Source organism: Prionailurus viverrinus, chromosome E2 (genome assembly GCF_022837055.1).
Source record: "Prionailurus viverrinus isolate Anna chromosome E2, UM_Priviv_1.0, whole genome shotgun sequence".
Classification (NCBI taxonomy): domain Eukaryota; kingdom Metazoa; phylum Chordata; class Mammalia; order Carnivora; family Felidae; genus Prionailurus; species Prionailurus viverrinus.
This window is the reverse complement of record NC_062575.1, coordinates 2,795,383-2,810,965: the sequence shown is the minus strand read 5'-3', so window position 1 is coordinate 2,810,965 and position 15,583 is coordinate 2,795,383. Positions and strand designations below refer to the sequence as shown.

The 15,583-nt window shown below is 41.5% G+C and overlaps 2 protein-coding genes across 11 annotated transcripts in view; one reads left to right on the top strand and one right to left on the bottom strand.

The window, feature by feature from the left end:
* NLRP13 (NLR family pyrin domain containing 13) overlaps positions 1–15,583 on the bottom strand; it is a 143,455-nt gene that overhangs the window by 108,580 nt on the left and 19,292 nt on the right. The gene's annotated exons all lie outside the window — the stretch shown is intronic.
* Positions 5,543–15,583, top strand: part of NLRP5 (NLR family pyrin domain containing 5) — a 32,325-nt gene continuing 22,284 nt past the window's right edge. The window contains exons 1-3 of the mRNA XM_047834446.1: positions 5,543–5,903; positions 8,761–8,835; positions 13,013–13,069. Coding sequence (XP_047690402.1) covers positions 5,615–5,903; positions 8,761–8,835; positions 13,013–13,069 — 421 coding nt within the window. The 5' untranslated portion in view covers positions 5,543–5,614. The remainder of the gene's footprint in view (positions 5,904–8,760; positions 8,836–13,012; positions 13,070–15,583) is intronic.

The following is a 15,583-nucleotide window of genomic DNA, read 5'->3' as shown; positions in this document are numbered from 1 at the left end:
TTTTCAGTGAATCAGTGTGTCAAAGCAATACATTGTGTAGCTTGAACTTACGTAGTGTTGTCAGTTATATTTCAGTAAAGTGAGGAGGGCAGGGGGAAGGATGGGAGAATTCCAGGAGACAATGATTAACGTGGAGACTCAAGGCACAAAATGGCTAGTACTTCTATTGCCCAAGATGGACACTTCAGAAGGGGAGAATTTCAGAGACTGTTCTTTTGATAACAAACAGGAATGCTTACGATGAGTTCACAGGGAATCCAGGTAAGAGTTTTATGGAGAGGGGCGCCTAGGTGGCTCAGTTAGTTGAGTGTCTGACTCCGGCTCAGGTCATGATCTCGTAGTTTGTGAATTCGAGCCCCACATTGGGCTCTACGCTGACATCATGGAGTCTGGGATTCTCTCTCTCTCTCTCTCTCCCCATCCCTCCCTTACTCTCTCTCTCTCTCTCAAAATAAATAAATAAACATTTAAAAAAGAGTTTATGGAGAAAGTCAACTGAACAGACAACAGCAGTGGCATTAGACACTGGTCAGTAAACGCAGGTTGTGTAAAATAAGAACATTGTCCTGGGACAACCAGGTGAGGGCTGAGCACAGGTGTGCTAAGGATGAGGCAGCATCTTCAATAGTGCAAGGACAGGTGCAGAAGACAGCTGCTCCACATCTACCCTGTAGCTGGCCATTCAGAGCCCAGGACAACCAATGGAAAGCAACAACGTCACTGACCCAGGATTCCCCAAAGACCCTCACCGTGTGGTTGCCCATTGGCCGGGGAGCGGGCTCTGATTTTGGAGGCGAGTTGGTGAGTATTTTCTCTTGTTCCTAGCTTTCATCTCCTTTCTTTCTCTGGCACTGGTTAGGACTTATTCCTTGAGCTTGGCTCTGTGTGCCCACGCTCTCCATTTAGACTAGCCAGAGCCCAAGAACCAAAGATATGCTTTGAAAGAATGAGGCGTCCCATTTCCCCATTTTGATAAAAGAATATTTTTCACGTTTGTTTGGGTTCCTTCAGTACGTTCCTTTAATCCTTCCCAGTCTCTGGGTCTAAAATAGAGGACAGAGTGGGGGGTGCTGTGACTCTAAGTTCAAGATCAGCTGATGTCTGGACCAGGTCTTGTGGGAGCTCAGGGTTGTCACTGTGTTAATTATATGTTAATTATAATTAAGGTGCTAATTATATGTTAACCACACAGGGAAGGGTTACAGTTATTGAAGCGCTATACAGTCCTGAGGGTGTTGTCACATGGGGAAACTGAGTCACAGAGGAATAAATGGCTTTGCCTGGAGTAGCAAGGGCTGAATCAACATTCAAAACTGCATGTGATAGATCTCAAGCCCTGTGATCTTGACCACTTCTATGGGATCATTCCAGACCCGGTGCAGAAAGCTATTGCAAGACATAGATAGAATAAAGGATAAAGACAAAGGGGAAGCTTTGGCTAGTTATTTATTTCCAGAAAATAATATTAACCACCAGTCTTACTCTACATCTTTCCAACCTACAACTATGCCCTTTGTGGGAATAATGTCCTTACCTTCTCCCCAATCCCTCTTCAGCTTTCCAGGGGAAGGGGTCCATCTGCCTTCCCCAGGCCAGTCCCTCCACCTGTGCTTTCCTCCTACTCTGTTGGGTTTGATTATCAGCTCCCTCCTGGGATGTGTTGGAAGAGGTGGAGCATTATAATCCGATGTGCGTTAAAATGCTTTTTCCTAAAACACTCTGTAAAGTGAAGACAGTAACACTCTTTGTGTATCCACATTACTGATGGAAAGTATTAATGAGTTGCTGTAAATTGCATAAGAAGGGATTTAGAAAAGAGTAAGTACTCATTTGTTTTGTTTCCTGCTTCTACTTTTACTTACTCTTCCCTCTGAGCATATAAACTTTGTCAAGCATCCCATCCTAAAAATAACCTTCCTGAGACCACTGAGACTTTTGTGACTTTTTACAGCCACAGTTCTCCTCTACTTGTTCCTTTGATTGCACGATAAGGCAAACGTTCAATTCAAATCATGTCTATACCTGTGTGCAGGTGTGGCCATCTGAAATTTATTCTCCTTTAAATGAGCTTCCCATATTCATTTATCACCACTTAACCGAATAGTTGGGAGATTGGGGCAGGGGGAGAGGGGTGTTTTGTTTTCCATCTCCACGTATCCAGGTTGTTTTATGTTGGAGGGGGAAAAATAGGAAATTTTAGTTTTAAATTTTTTTAGGTTTATTTATTTTGAAAGAGAAAGAGCAAGTTGGGGAGGGGCAGAGAGAGAGGGAGAAAGAGAGAATCCCAAGCAGGCTCTGCACTGTTGGCGCAGAGCCCACAAACTGTGAGATCATGAATGGAGCCAAAACCAAGAGTCAGATGCTTAACCAACTGAGTCACCCAGGCACCCCAATGTTGAAGCTTTTTTTTTTTAAGAGCAGAAGTCAGTGGACTTTCTGCAAAGGGCTGATTGTTTTCAGTTTTGTGGGCCATTAGGACTCTGTCCCAACCACTCTACTTGCTTCTCCAGGCAGCTGGTCAGTCTATGATAATGGTCTGACTACCATCTCTGAACTGTTTTAAGATGTAATTCTCATAAACCAGACATTTGTGATCCCCTGTGTCCTATATCCTAGGGGGAAAACTTGTGCCCATGTAGACCGCTTCATCTCTGAAAGCAGTGTTTGAAATACTCTAGCTTAGGAAAACTACCATTTTGTCACAGTGGCATCTGTGTCCCCCTCTTTCACCAGCCCAGAGCCCTTCCTTCCATGTTTCCTTCCATGTACAGTAAAACCTTGGTTTGTGAGCTTAATTCATCCCAGAAATATGCCTGTAATCCAAAGCACTTGTATATCAAGGTGAATTTCAAGAAGCACTGGCTCAGTTGTGACCATGTGACCTTCAGCATCACATACTACTCATACTGCAAGACATTGCTTGTTAAGTTAAAACTTATTAGAAGTGGTTGCTCTGGGGCGACGGGGTGGCTCAGTCGGTTAAGCTTCCGACTTCGGCTCAGGTCATGATCTCATGGTCCGTGGGTTCAAGCCCTGCGTCAGGCTCTGTGCTGACAGCTCAGAGCCTGGAGCCTGTTTCAGATTCTGTGTCTCCCTCTTTCTCTGACCCTCCTCTGTTCATGCTCTCTGTCTCAAAAATAAATAAATGTTAAAAAAAAAATTAAAAAAAAAAAAAGAAATGCTTGCTCATCTTGTGGAACACTCACAGAACAAGTTCCTCGCAATCCAAGGTTTTAACTGTATTTTATAATCTTCAGTTTCTTTATCCTCCAGCTCTCTCATTGTAAATTCAAGTAATCTTAGTCACCACCCCCTCCTTAAAACTGCACGTAGAGAATGGCAGGGGAGCAGCAGAGAGAAACTACCAGAATCCAGTGTGTAAGTTAAGGGCACAGAGAGTAGATGCCCCGTCTGCCTAGGCAGCAACAACAAAACTCCGAGTTTGACCAGACATGTACCTTATAATCTGGTTACACCTTGGTGACATGCTTCCAGTACCAAGAAGGAGCTCGAGAGGACCTCACTGGGTGTCTACAAATCAGACCTAGAAGCACAGCAAGTATAGGAATATCCAGCACAGCTAACCTCCACTCTACTATGGCTCATGGGGAAAAAATCAAGTTGCCGTCTACTTGAGCCCTTAAAGTTTTTTATTACGTGATATCCCTTTGATTGCTTTATTTTCCACCACAAACCAATGGCTGGGCAAGACCAGAACAGCCCCAAAATGCCCAACTGGTATCGGTTGTCCCTGTTTATAGAGGCCATATAATAATGGAAGAGGAGATTTCCTAGATTTAAGAATTCTTCCTGGAGCATTCCTAACAAGTACAAAATGTTTGTCACCACCGATCAGCCTAGACGATTCTGAGAAGAAATGCATGGTACAGGTCATGGACGTCTATGTACAGAACAAGCTGATGGAGGGGGTCAGGGGTGTAGAATCTGTTCTGATGCCCAAGGAGGTTGAGCATCTTGTCATGTGCTTATTTGCCAATTGTAGATCTTCTTTGGAGAAATGTCTATTCAGATCATTTGCCCATTTTTAATCAGGTTGTTTATCTTTTTATCGTTATATTTTCTAGATAGAATATCCTTGTCAAATAAGATTTTCAAATGTTTGCCCATTTATTTTTATACCACAACTCTTTACTATGTTTATGTAACTTCATATTATGTTAACAGACACAGAAGGAATCAACTGCTCTAAAAACTGTGTGGGGCACCTGCCTGCCTCAGTTGGTAGAGCGTGCAACTCTTGATCTCAGGGCCATGAGTTCAAGCCCCACATTGGATGTAGAGCCTACTTTAAAAAATAATAATAGGGGAGCCTGGGTGGCTCAGTTGAGGGTCTGATTTCATCATGATTTCAAACCATGAGATCATGGTGGGTTCGAGCCCCGTATTGGACTCTGTGCTGACAGCTCAGAGCCTGGAACCTGCTTCAGATTCTGTGTCTCCCTCTCTCTCTGCCCCTCCCCTGCTCATGCTGTCTCTGTCTCTCTCTCTCTCTCTCTCTCTGTCTCTCTCTCTGTCTCTCTCTCTCTGTCTTTCTCTGTCTCTCTCTCTCAAAAATAAACATAATAATAGTAATAAAAAGTGTGACTAATTTTCAGTAAGTGGTGGTAACTTATTTGCCAGTTTTCATGAGTATAGCTACATTATCCAAGAGCATCACTGATAAGTGTTTTGGGTTTTTTTATTGTTGATTTAATTATTCCAGTATAGTTAATATAAGTGTAATACTAGTTTCCGGTGTATCATATAGTGATTCAACAATTTCATACAACACCTAGTGCTTATCACATAAGTGCCCTCCTTAATACCCATCACCTGTTTGCCCATCACCCCCACCCATCTCCTCTCTTGTAGCCATCAGTGTGTTCTCTTAATATCCTTAAGAGTCTGTTTCTTGGTTTGCCTCTTTCTCTTTTTTTCAATTGCTCATTTGTTTTTTGTTTCTTAAATTCCACATACAACTGAAATCATGTTATTTGTTTTTCTCAGTCTGACATATTTCATTTAGCATAATACTCTCTAGCTCCATCCATGGTGTTGCTTATCTCAAGATTTCGTCCTTTGTCATGGCTGAATAATATCCAAGTGTGTGTGTGTGTGTGTGTGTGTGTGTGTGCATATACACACACCTTCTTTACTCATTCATCTATTGATGGACAGTTGAGTTGCTTCCATAATTTGGTTATTGTTGGTAATGCTGCAATAAACATACGGTGCACATATCCTTTCAAATTAGTGTTTATGTATTAAGTGTTTTGAATCTGACCCTACACTGGGTGGTGTTTTGGGAACTAGGGATAAGGGCAGCAAAACATCCCAGAGCTTATATTCTTGTAATGAGATAAACAGATATGAAGTCAAGTAATTTTAAGTCTATAAAGAATTGTTACCCATGAATGGGGCTTTTCTGTGTGTTTCACAAAAGGAACAGAGAATGTTGTTTCTAGTGAGTTAACTGAGGTTGGTTGTATGAACTTGAGAATTTGATGCAAGATCCTTTTTTGAATCTTACTACTCTTCCACAGGTGTCATTTGCTCCATATTACCAAAGAATCCACTTTTCCATCAAAACCTGAGCTCTCAGCCTTGCACTAAGATGCAGGAAGCCAAACTACCCTCCTTTTCCAACTATGGACTGCAGTGGTGTTTCAAGCAGCTAGGAAAGGAAGAATTTCAGACATTTAAGGAATTGCTCATGGAAAATGCTTCAGAACTGGCAATGTGCTCTTTTCCATGGGTTGAAGTAAACAGTGCCAGTGTGGAACATCTAGCCTCCCTGTTGCATGAGCATTATAGAGAATCTCTTGCCTGGAAAATATCTATTCACATCTTTGAAAAGATGAACCTGTCCATACTCTCTGAGAAGGCAACGAAAGAGATGAAAAGTGAGTAAGACTTGGGGCAAATCCAGGGGTAGGAGAGAAAGGAAATGACATCAAGCCCCCATGGGAATGGGGAAAGTATCCTTGATGTCTAATTGGGTCCATCTCCACAGCGTGAGTCTGAACTGTGAGAAGTCACTCAATGGTCATCCTACCTGGCTGGAAATTAGAGTAGTCTCTCCCCTGTGAAACAGTGGAAGAGAAGAATTGAGTAGATAGACACTCTACCTGGACAGAATTTGGTTGAAGTTAGTATATAGGATTTAGAGTCCTAAATGCTAAGCTTGAGCTCTGGACCTTCTACTTGTTCTGTGTGACTTTGAGCAAATCCGCTTTTACTCCGCTTTTACTGACCCTTGGATTCCACATCTTGGAACACTAATGCTTACATGTGCTGTTGCAAAGTTTCAACAACACAACGTATAGAAAGGGATCAACAAAGCTTCATTCACTTATTGAGAACACTATGGTGGATGTACAGTGGGTTTATCCCATATTTCTTGCCCCAAGCTGAAGGACTAAGGCTTAAGGAACTCTAAGGATTGATCTTGTCAGACTCTTGGTGTCCATATTATAGCAATGTATTCAGATCATATTGTGTGACTATCTTAGGGTATTTAGGAGAAAGGTAGAAAAAATAATAGCCCTCCTTTATCAAGAGGAATTCTCTTCTTCAACTGTGGACAGAAAACTTAGAAAAGAGTCCCAAGGGTGAGCAGTCAGATTGGCCCTAAATGCCTAGATGTAACTCTGCATCTATCTGAAGTTCAAAGGACTTTAAGAGAAGCTATCCTTTCAGAGCTTCAAAAAAGCCCTGTGTGGAAAACAAAAAAAATCCCTAATTGATTCACAGGAAATTAGGGCTCTAAAATTAAAATGACGGGTGATGTTTACTGAGTCAGTACTCTAGATGAGGCACTATGTTGAAACTGCCCTGTCATTGAGTCTCAAACCCACTCCATGAAATAGGTTCCCCATTGAAGAAGCTAAAATAGAGGTTCTATGACTAATGGATGAAGAAGATGTGGTTTATATATACCATGGAATATTTCTTGGCAATGAGGAAGAATGAAATCCTGGCCATTTGTAGCAACGTGGATGGAACTGGAGGGTATTATGCTAAGTGAAATAAGTCAGTCAGAGAAAGACAGATACCATATGTTTGCACTCATAGGTGGATCCTGAGAAACTTAACAGAAGACCATGGAGGAGGTAAAGGGGGAAAAAGTTACAGAGAGGGAGGGAGGCAAACCATTAGATTCTCTTAAATACTGAGAACAAACTGAGGGTTGATGGGGGGTGGAGGAGAGGGGAAACTTGTTGATGGACACTGAGGAGGGCACCTGTTGAGCACTGGGTGTTGTATGGAAACCAATTTGACAATAAATTTCATATTAAATAAATATAATTTATTGTCAAATTGGTTTCCATACAACACTAAGTGCTCATCCCAACAGGTGCCCTCCTCAATACCCATCACCCACCCTCTCCTCCCTCCTACCCCCCAACCACCCTCAGTTTGTTCTCAGTTTTTAAGAGTCTCTTATGTTTTGGCTCCCTCCCTCTCTATATAAAAAATAAAATAAAATAGAGTTTCTACCAAGTTCTACAACATGACCCAGTTCATGAGCTTACAGGTGACAAAGACAGGACTCATTATTTAACATATCTTTAAATCTCTGGCATGTGACCCATGAGAATTCATAGTTTCCAGTGCAGCAAGGAAGAGGAATAAACGGGTGATTTTTTTTTAATGGTGTAGAAAAAGGAGAGGTTCCTATTCCAGACCAGAGGAAAGTGAAGGACAGAATCACTTCCTAGAAGAAGTGAAGTTCAGGCTGAAACAAATATGAAGAAAAGAAGCTAGCCAAGCCAACTGGGCATAATTAGAGAAGCACATAGCACATGATGAGCAGAAGACAGGAGCATCATGAAGCCTTTAACAAAGAGCTTGGCTAGAGCATGAAGAACTTGAGGGAACAAGAGATAAATATGGGGAAGTGGACTACAAGTTGGACAACACAGCATCTTGAAAATAATTTTAATAGCAAAGAATAAGCCATTCGTTTGAAAGGGGATGGAGTAAAAATAATCCAATTGACATTTCATCATTGTTGCTGAAGTGTTTTGTGGTCCAGACAGAATAAATGAATAGGTGTGGGGAGACCAGTTAAGAGGCCATTCTGGCATCCCCTGGGAGAAATAAAGGTGTCTTGGGCCAGGGTGGCAGTGGCCATTAGAGAAAGTAGAAATTCAATTGAAGATGTTTCAAGAGCAGACAAACAGTTTTGTAGGACTAAATGCAGAGAGAGAATATGCTATCATGGATGACACCCATGTTTCTGGCATGAGACTGGGTGCATGGGGTTCCATTACCTCATCCCAAGAAACATTGGAAGAGTTGTTTTGCAGCAAGTAGACAGTAGAAGGAGTAAACAATCTTAGAAATGATGAGCTGGACACCTCTATTTGGATAATTCACAGGTCCCTAGTGAGTAGTTAACTAACTAGTTTGAAGTTCAAGAGAGGTGTTCAGGATGACTCTTGAAGATAAATTCTTGATAGCCACCATAAACTGCCTTGTTATGTTAATTACCCAAGGCCTTACAGCAAAACTGGGACTGGAATTTACAAATTCAAAATCAGAGCTGTCTTTGTAACAAGTCTCTGTTGCTTTGCTGTGCTGGTGGCACTTGAGGATCTGACTCCATTGTCTCTGATACCAGTTAGTCATGGAATAAACTGAGATCTGAGACTTGTCTTGGTTCCCCTCAGTATTTAGTAATGGGAAATCTCATCCCTAGTCTTGGAAATTGCTGACTTTGTTAGAGACTATTATTTCATCTACTCTCCGTTGCAGGGTATTCACTGGCTGAAATGCCAGAAAATTCTACAATGAAGAATGACCAAGAACTGAGCATGAAAGAAGTACCAGGTCAGTATGGGCATGGTGGGAAAATGGATACGTCTCAAGCCACATGGTGATGAGTTAGTGGCACATCTGGGACTTGAACCATTACTCCTGATAGTCCAGTGTTCTTTCTGTTCTGTCAGGTGGTTGTATGGGTTCTGAGGATCTGGTAATCATGGTCTTTCTTTTTTTTTTTTTTTTAATTTTTCAAAAGATTTATTTTTTTATTTTTTTAATCTATTTTTTAAATTTTATTTTTTTAAATTTACATCCAAATTAGTTAGCATATAGTGAAACAATGATTTCAGGAGTAGATTCCTTAATGCCCCTTACCCATTTAGCCCATCCCCCCTCCCACAACCCCTCCAGCAACCCTTAGTTTGTTCTCCATATTTATGAGTCTCTTCTGTTTTGTCCCCCTCCCTGTTTTTATATTATTTTTGTTTCCCTTCCCTTATGTTCATCTGTTTTGTCTCTTAACGTCCTCATATGAGTGAAGTCATATGATTTTTGTCTTTCTCTGACTAATTTCACTTAGCATGACACCCTCCAGTTCCATCCACATAATTGCAAATGGCAAGATTTCACTCTTTTTGATTGCCGAGTAATACTCCAGTGTGTGTGTTGTGTGTGTATGTGTGTGTGTGTATATGTGTGTGTGTGTGTGTGTATATATATATACACACACACACACCACATCTTCTTTATCCATTCATCCATCGATGGACATTTGGGCTCTTTCCATACTTTGGCTATTGTTGATAGTGCTGCTATAAACATGGGGGTGCATGTGTCCCTTTGAAACAGCACACCTGGATCCTGTAGATAAATGCCTAGTAGTGCAATTGCTGGGTCGTAGGGTAGTTCTATTTTCAGTTTTTTGAGGAACCTCCATACTGTTTTCCAGAGTGGCTGCACCAGCTTGCATTCCCATCATGGTCTTTCTTATTCTGAGTCCAAAGAGCTCTGTGATCTTAAAGCTTTCTTACAACTATTTGAGTTTCCATCTTCAGTTTGGATAACTCCATGACCCCACCAGGACAAGCTTCACCTAATAATCTGTTTTGGAGGCTTTGGTGAGGAGAACCAGATAACATGAAACCATGTTCAATACAAGTCCCCAAATATTTGAGTACTAGTGATATGCCAGGCACCGCTCTGTGACTTGTGATACATCCACAGACAAAGTACATGCAAATCCCTGGCATTCATGAAGTTTACACTTCAGTGGAGGAAAAAGGAGACCAACAAAAGGACTCAAAGCAGTGATGCCAAAACATACAGGGCAAGATGTAGGCTTATATAGACAGCATGCTTTCCCCCACTGTTACCCACACTACCACTTATATATTGCTAATCTTCTAGCAGTCAGCATTGACCATGAAGTCTAACACCTCAAAAGAATCAGGACCAACCTCCTGTTGAAGCAGCTTTGTTCAGACTGTGGGCAGGAAAATCCCTTTCAAAACTAAAGTCTGAGGAACTGATGAGTCACAGAGTTTCAGAATCCCAGAGAGCATAAATTATCCCAATTTTAATGTAAATCTAGGCTTAACAGGGGGAGTCCCATATATTCTCTTTCAAGGGATAAAATCGTATCTTATTGGGTTTAAAGATTACTAAGTAGTGATTTAGCAATATGAAATAGAGACACCAACTGACTAATCTTGGCAGTAGGATCAAAATGGACAAAAGCTGGGGTCTTCTAAGCCACATTGGGAAACCCCTCTAAATTACCATTGTACACAAGAACTACCACTTGTTGAGACCTTAGGGGTTAAGCATGGTGCCACGTGCTTCAATCTCCTAGATCTCCACAGGACTTCGTGTGGTAGTAACTGTAATTCCAATCATCTGGTAACAAAACTGAAGATCCAGAGGCTAAGCTGTATACTTAAACCCTACACATGTCGACACTCTAACCACTGCTCTATCTCCATGCTATAAGTTTTAGTTTGTTGTTCCATTTTCACGTTGTGTCTCAAGGGCTAACATGTGGCGTGTCTTAGAGAAAGTTCTATGTGTGCTTCAGAAGACCATGTAATCTGCTGTTATTGGTGTTCTTGGTGTTCTATATATCTGCCTCCTCTGTTTTGTTTTGTTTTTTAATTTTTTTTCAACGTTTATTTATTTTTGGGACAGAGAGAGATAGAGCATGAACGGGGGAGGGGCAGAGAGAGAGGGAGACACAGAATCGGAAACAGGCTCCAGGCTCTGAGCCATCAGCCCAGAGCCTGACGTGGGGCTCGAACTCACGTGTTTTTTTATTTCAGTAAATGGGACTGCTATCCACCTGCTTATTCATTCCAAAAGCCTACTCGCTTTTTAGTCTGACTGACTGATTCTTTTCTTTCTCCACCTTCATCCAATGAATCAAAATCCTATAAGATGCACATCTAGAGTATAATCCATTTCTATGTTTTTCTACCCATACCCTGTATATGAGAATCATTTCCTTCAAATTTCTTACCCGTTTCCACTCTAGTTGTATGCAATCCATTTTCCATACAATAATAACCAAGGTGATCTTTTAGAAATTTACATCTGAGGGGCGCCTGGGTGGCGCAGTCGGTTAAGCGTCCGACTTCAGCCAGGTCACAATCTCGCGGTCTGCGAGTTCGAGCCCCGCGTCAGGCTCTGGGCTGATGGCTCAGAGCCTGGAGCCTGTTTCCGATTCTGTGTCTCCCTCTCTCTCTGCCCCTCCCCCGTTCATGCTCTGTCTCTCTCTGTCCCAAAAATAAATAAACGTTGAAAAAAAAATTTTTTTAAAGAAATTTACATCTGAAAACTTGACTCGTCTGCTTTAAAATGCTCAAATGGTTTTCTGTTACATTTGTGATAATTTATTGCATGGTGGTTTTTTTTTTATAATTTGCAAGATTAACACCACCCTTTTGACTATTCCTTAAATACCATAAGTCATTCCCATATCACCTATGTCAAATATGTACTTATCCACATTAGGAAACTATTTTTAATAAGTAGATATAATGGTTATTCTCAACAAGTAGTAGCTATTATACACCAGAGACCGTGCTATTCCTCTACCAAAACACCTGATTTAATTTAGAGCAACTCCACAATGTAGGAGCTCTTATCCTAGCTCTACAGATGAACCCACAGAAGCATGTTAGACCAGCAAGTTGACTAAGACCTCATAAGCAGGAAGGGACAGACTTCCCATCTAAATCCTATGTCTGACTCCAGACCCTTGGTTCTTATCCACCAGATTTTATCCACCATTTTAATGACTTGCCAAAAGGTCTCCAAAGAATTAAAAGCAGAATTGAGACCAGAACTTCCTATCTCCTGATTTTGAATCAAGTGCTCATTTAACATACACTTAGCATCTCTAGCTGAGCCAGTGGCTGCCATGTTCCAAACTGGTCCTGAGATGTGGGTCTGTGCCCTCTCTAATTCAGATATTCACATAACAATGGGGGAATTTATACAATGAGATACCACCTCACGCCAGTCAGAGTGGCCAAAATGAACAAATCAGGAGACTATAGATGCTGGAGAGGATGTGGAGAAATGGGAACCCTTTTGCACTGTTGGTGGGAATGCAAACTGGTGCAGCCACTCTGGAAAACAGTGGGGAGGCTCCTCAAAAAATTAAAAATAGATCTACCCTATGACCTGGCAATAGCACTACTAGGAATTTACCCAAGGGATACAGGAGTGCTGATGCAGAGGGGCACTTGTACCCCAACGTTTATAGCAGCTCTTTCAACAATAGCCAAACTATGGAAAGAGCCTAAATGTCCATCAACTGATGGATAAAGAAGATGTGGTTTACACATACAATGAAATACTACTTGGCAATGAGAAAGAATGAAATATGGCCCCTTGTAGCAACGTGGATGGAACTGGAGGATATGCTAAGTGAAATAAGCCAGGCAGAGAAATGCAGATACCATATGTTTTTCACTCATATGTGGATATTGAGAAACTTAACAGAAGACCATGGGGGAGGGGAAGGGGGGAAAAAAAAGTTAGAGAGGGAAGGAGGCAAACCATAAGAGACTCTTAAAAACTGAGAATAAACTGAGGGTGTGTGGGAGGGAGGGGAAAGCAGGTGATGGGGATTGAGGAGGACACCTGTTGGGATGAGCACTGGGTGTTGTATGGAAACCAATTTGACAATTATATTTAAAAATAAAAGAATGGGGGAGTTTATTCTTCCTTCTCTCTTTTGCAGAAATTTCACAAGCTATAGAACAAGATGGTGCCACAGCAGCAGAGATGAAAGAACAAGGTAAAGAAATATGATTGGCTGTGGGGGTTTTTTTTTGGTTTGCTTTTTTTTTTTTTTTTTTTGGCCATCCTGGAATGGAGTTTGGGTGGCAGAGGAGTCCACTTTCCCATTGCTCATCTGCATTTGTCTCTGGTACATCAGTCTCCTCCCCCAAGAGCTCCTAGAATGAATCATCATCAAAGGCATCACATATGCCCGCTGTGATCATCTACAGTTACTTTGTATGAAGACACATTCCAAAGACCTGGGATTCTGGGGAAGTTGGGCATGAAGCGTAAGCTCGTTTGACAGGCACTAAATATAGACAAGAGTAATCAAGCACTTTGTTCAGAAGTACTTGGCTGGTGGTGACCTCTTTTCCCAAGTCCTTCTGTCAACCTTTATTTTGTGAATACCTACCATTTGAAGAACTGATAGGAACATAGTGGTAAAATATATATACATATGGCCATATAGAGTTATATGTTAACTAAACCAAACAAAATACAAAACGATGATATCCCAGGTGCCATGTTTGTATGAAACAGCAACTGACCAGTCAAGGAAGTGACAGCAGACTTCTCTGAGGAATATTACTTGAGGCTTTTTTCTTTTCTTTTCTTTTTTCTCTTCTCTTCTCTTCTCTTCTCTTCTCTTCTCTTCTCTTCTCAAGTTTATTTTGAGAGTGAGCGAGAGAAATCATGGGAGGGGCAGAGAGAGAAGGAATGAGAGAATCCCAAGCAGGCTCCTCACTGCCAGCACAGAGCCCGATTTGGGGCTCAACCTCACAAAGCCTGACATCATGATCTGAGGCAAAATAAAGAGTCAGTTTCCCAACCAACTGAGCTACCAGGCACTCCACTTGAGACTTTTTGTTGAGCTATAATCAATGTACCAAAAAGCTCACCCTTTTAAAGTGTACGATTCAGTGTTTCTTTGCATGTTCACGATGTTGTGCAAATAATCACCATTATGTTATTCCAGAGCATTTTCCTCTGCCCAAAAGAAACCCCAAACCCATTATCACTCTATATCTCTTCTTCTCCAAGTCCTATGAAACCACTAATATACTTTCTGCCTCTATGAATTGGCCTATTCTGGACTTCTATGTATGTATACCATACGTATAAATGGTATCCTACAAGTGTGGTCTTTCATGACTGGCCTCTTTCATTTAGCATAATGTTTTCTATATTCATGTTGTAGCTCATTTAGCTCATTTCTACTGCTGACTAATATCCTGTTGTGTAGATAGACCACCTTTTCTTTATCTGTTCATCAGACAATGGACATTCGGGTTGTCTCTACCTCTTAGCTATTGTGAATAAAGCCACTATGAATATGCATGTACAAGGAAGTGTTGATGGACAGAAGTGATTTGACTTATGAGGTATTTGATAAAAGCTGGTGTTTGGGATTTCTGGGGAAAAAGTGTCAGGTGTAGCTCCTGCCTTTCCACTAGACAGTCTGATGGATGGTGTTGCCAGGAATCAGTGATTTATTTGACTTTCAAGCTGGAGTTTTATTCCACCTCTGTGACGTAACCTATGTTAGCCTTAATCTTTCACTAGACAAATGCTTGAAGACCCAGCAGTTGCCAGTATTGTCCATTTTCAGTTGAGATGAGTGGTAATAAATGCCAATATTGACGACCTCTCTAGAATACTTGCCATGGGCCAGGTGCTATTCTCCATGTCTTATGATTATGTCATAGCATCCTACACCAGTCTCTTAAGAGAGGCATTAATATCCCCATTTTGCAGATGAACAAACCACCATAAGAGTGAGATGGGGCTAAAATTAGGTTTATGGAGAAAGCATTGAGGCAAACATCTGTTCCAAAGTAAGTCCACAAATGGAAGCTTTTGTCTAATTGCCACTTATAGGAAACTTATGAGGAGTTTCTTGTTGGAGGTAAAACATGAGTTTTTGACGCACTGACTTTGAGGTCCCTGTGACCCTTTGAGGTGGGGAGTTTGACACATGAGCCTAGGATCTCAGGGAAGAAGTCAGCACCATTGAAGGAGATTTGGAACTATTGGTCACAGATGCAATACTTGAGTCCATGGGAGAAGAGGTGGCCAAGGGTAACCCAAATTCAACGCAGACGTACCTCCTTGGGGCTTCCTTCTCTCTTTGAAAACCTATAGCCCAGGAGCATAGTCTGTCCTTTGAGGATAATGCATCAGTCTGAGCTCAGCAAATACAGGTTTTTCAGACCTCAAGGTCTGCTTCCTGCAGTTTTTTTTAATTTTTTTAATGTTTGTTTATTTTTGAAGGAGAGACAGCATGAGCAAAGGAAGGGCAGAGAGAGAGGGAGACACAGAATCCAAAGCAGGCACCAAGCTCTGCACTTTCAGCATAGAGGCCGATACGGGGCTCGAACTCATGAGCCATGAGATCATGACCTGAGCCGAAGTCAGACACCTAACCAACTGAGCCATCCAGGCACCCCTGCTTCCTATAGTTTTAATATAGGTGTCTTAATACCTTTCCCTATACAGAATAAGGGAGCTTAAGATTTAGAACTTCTGG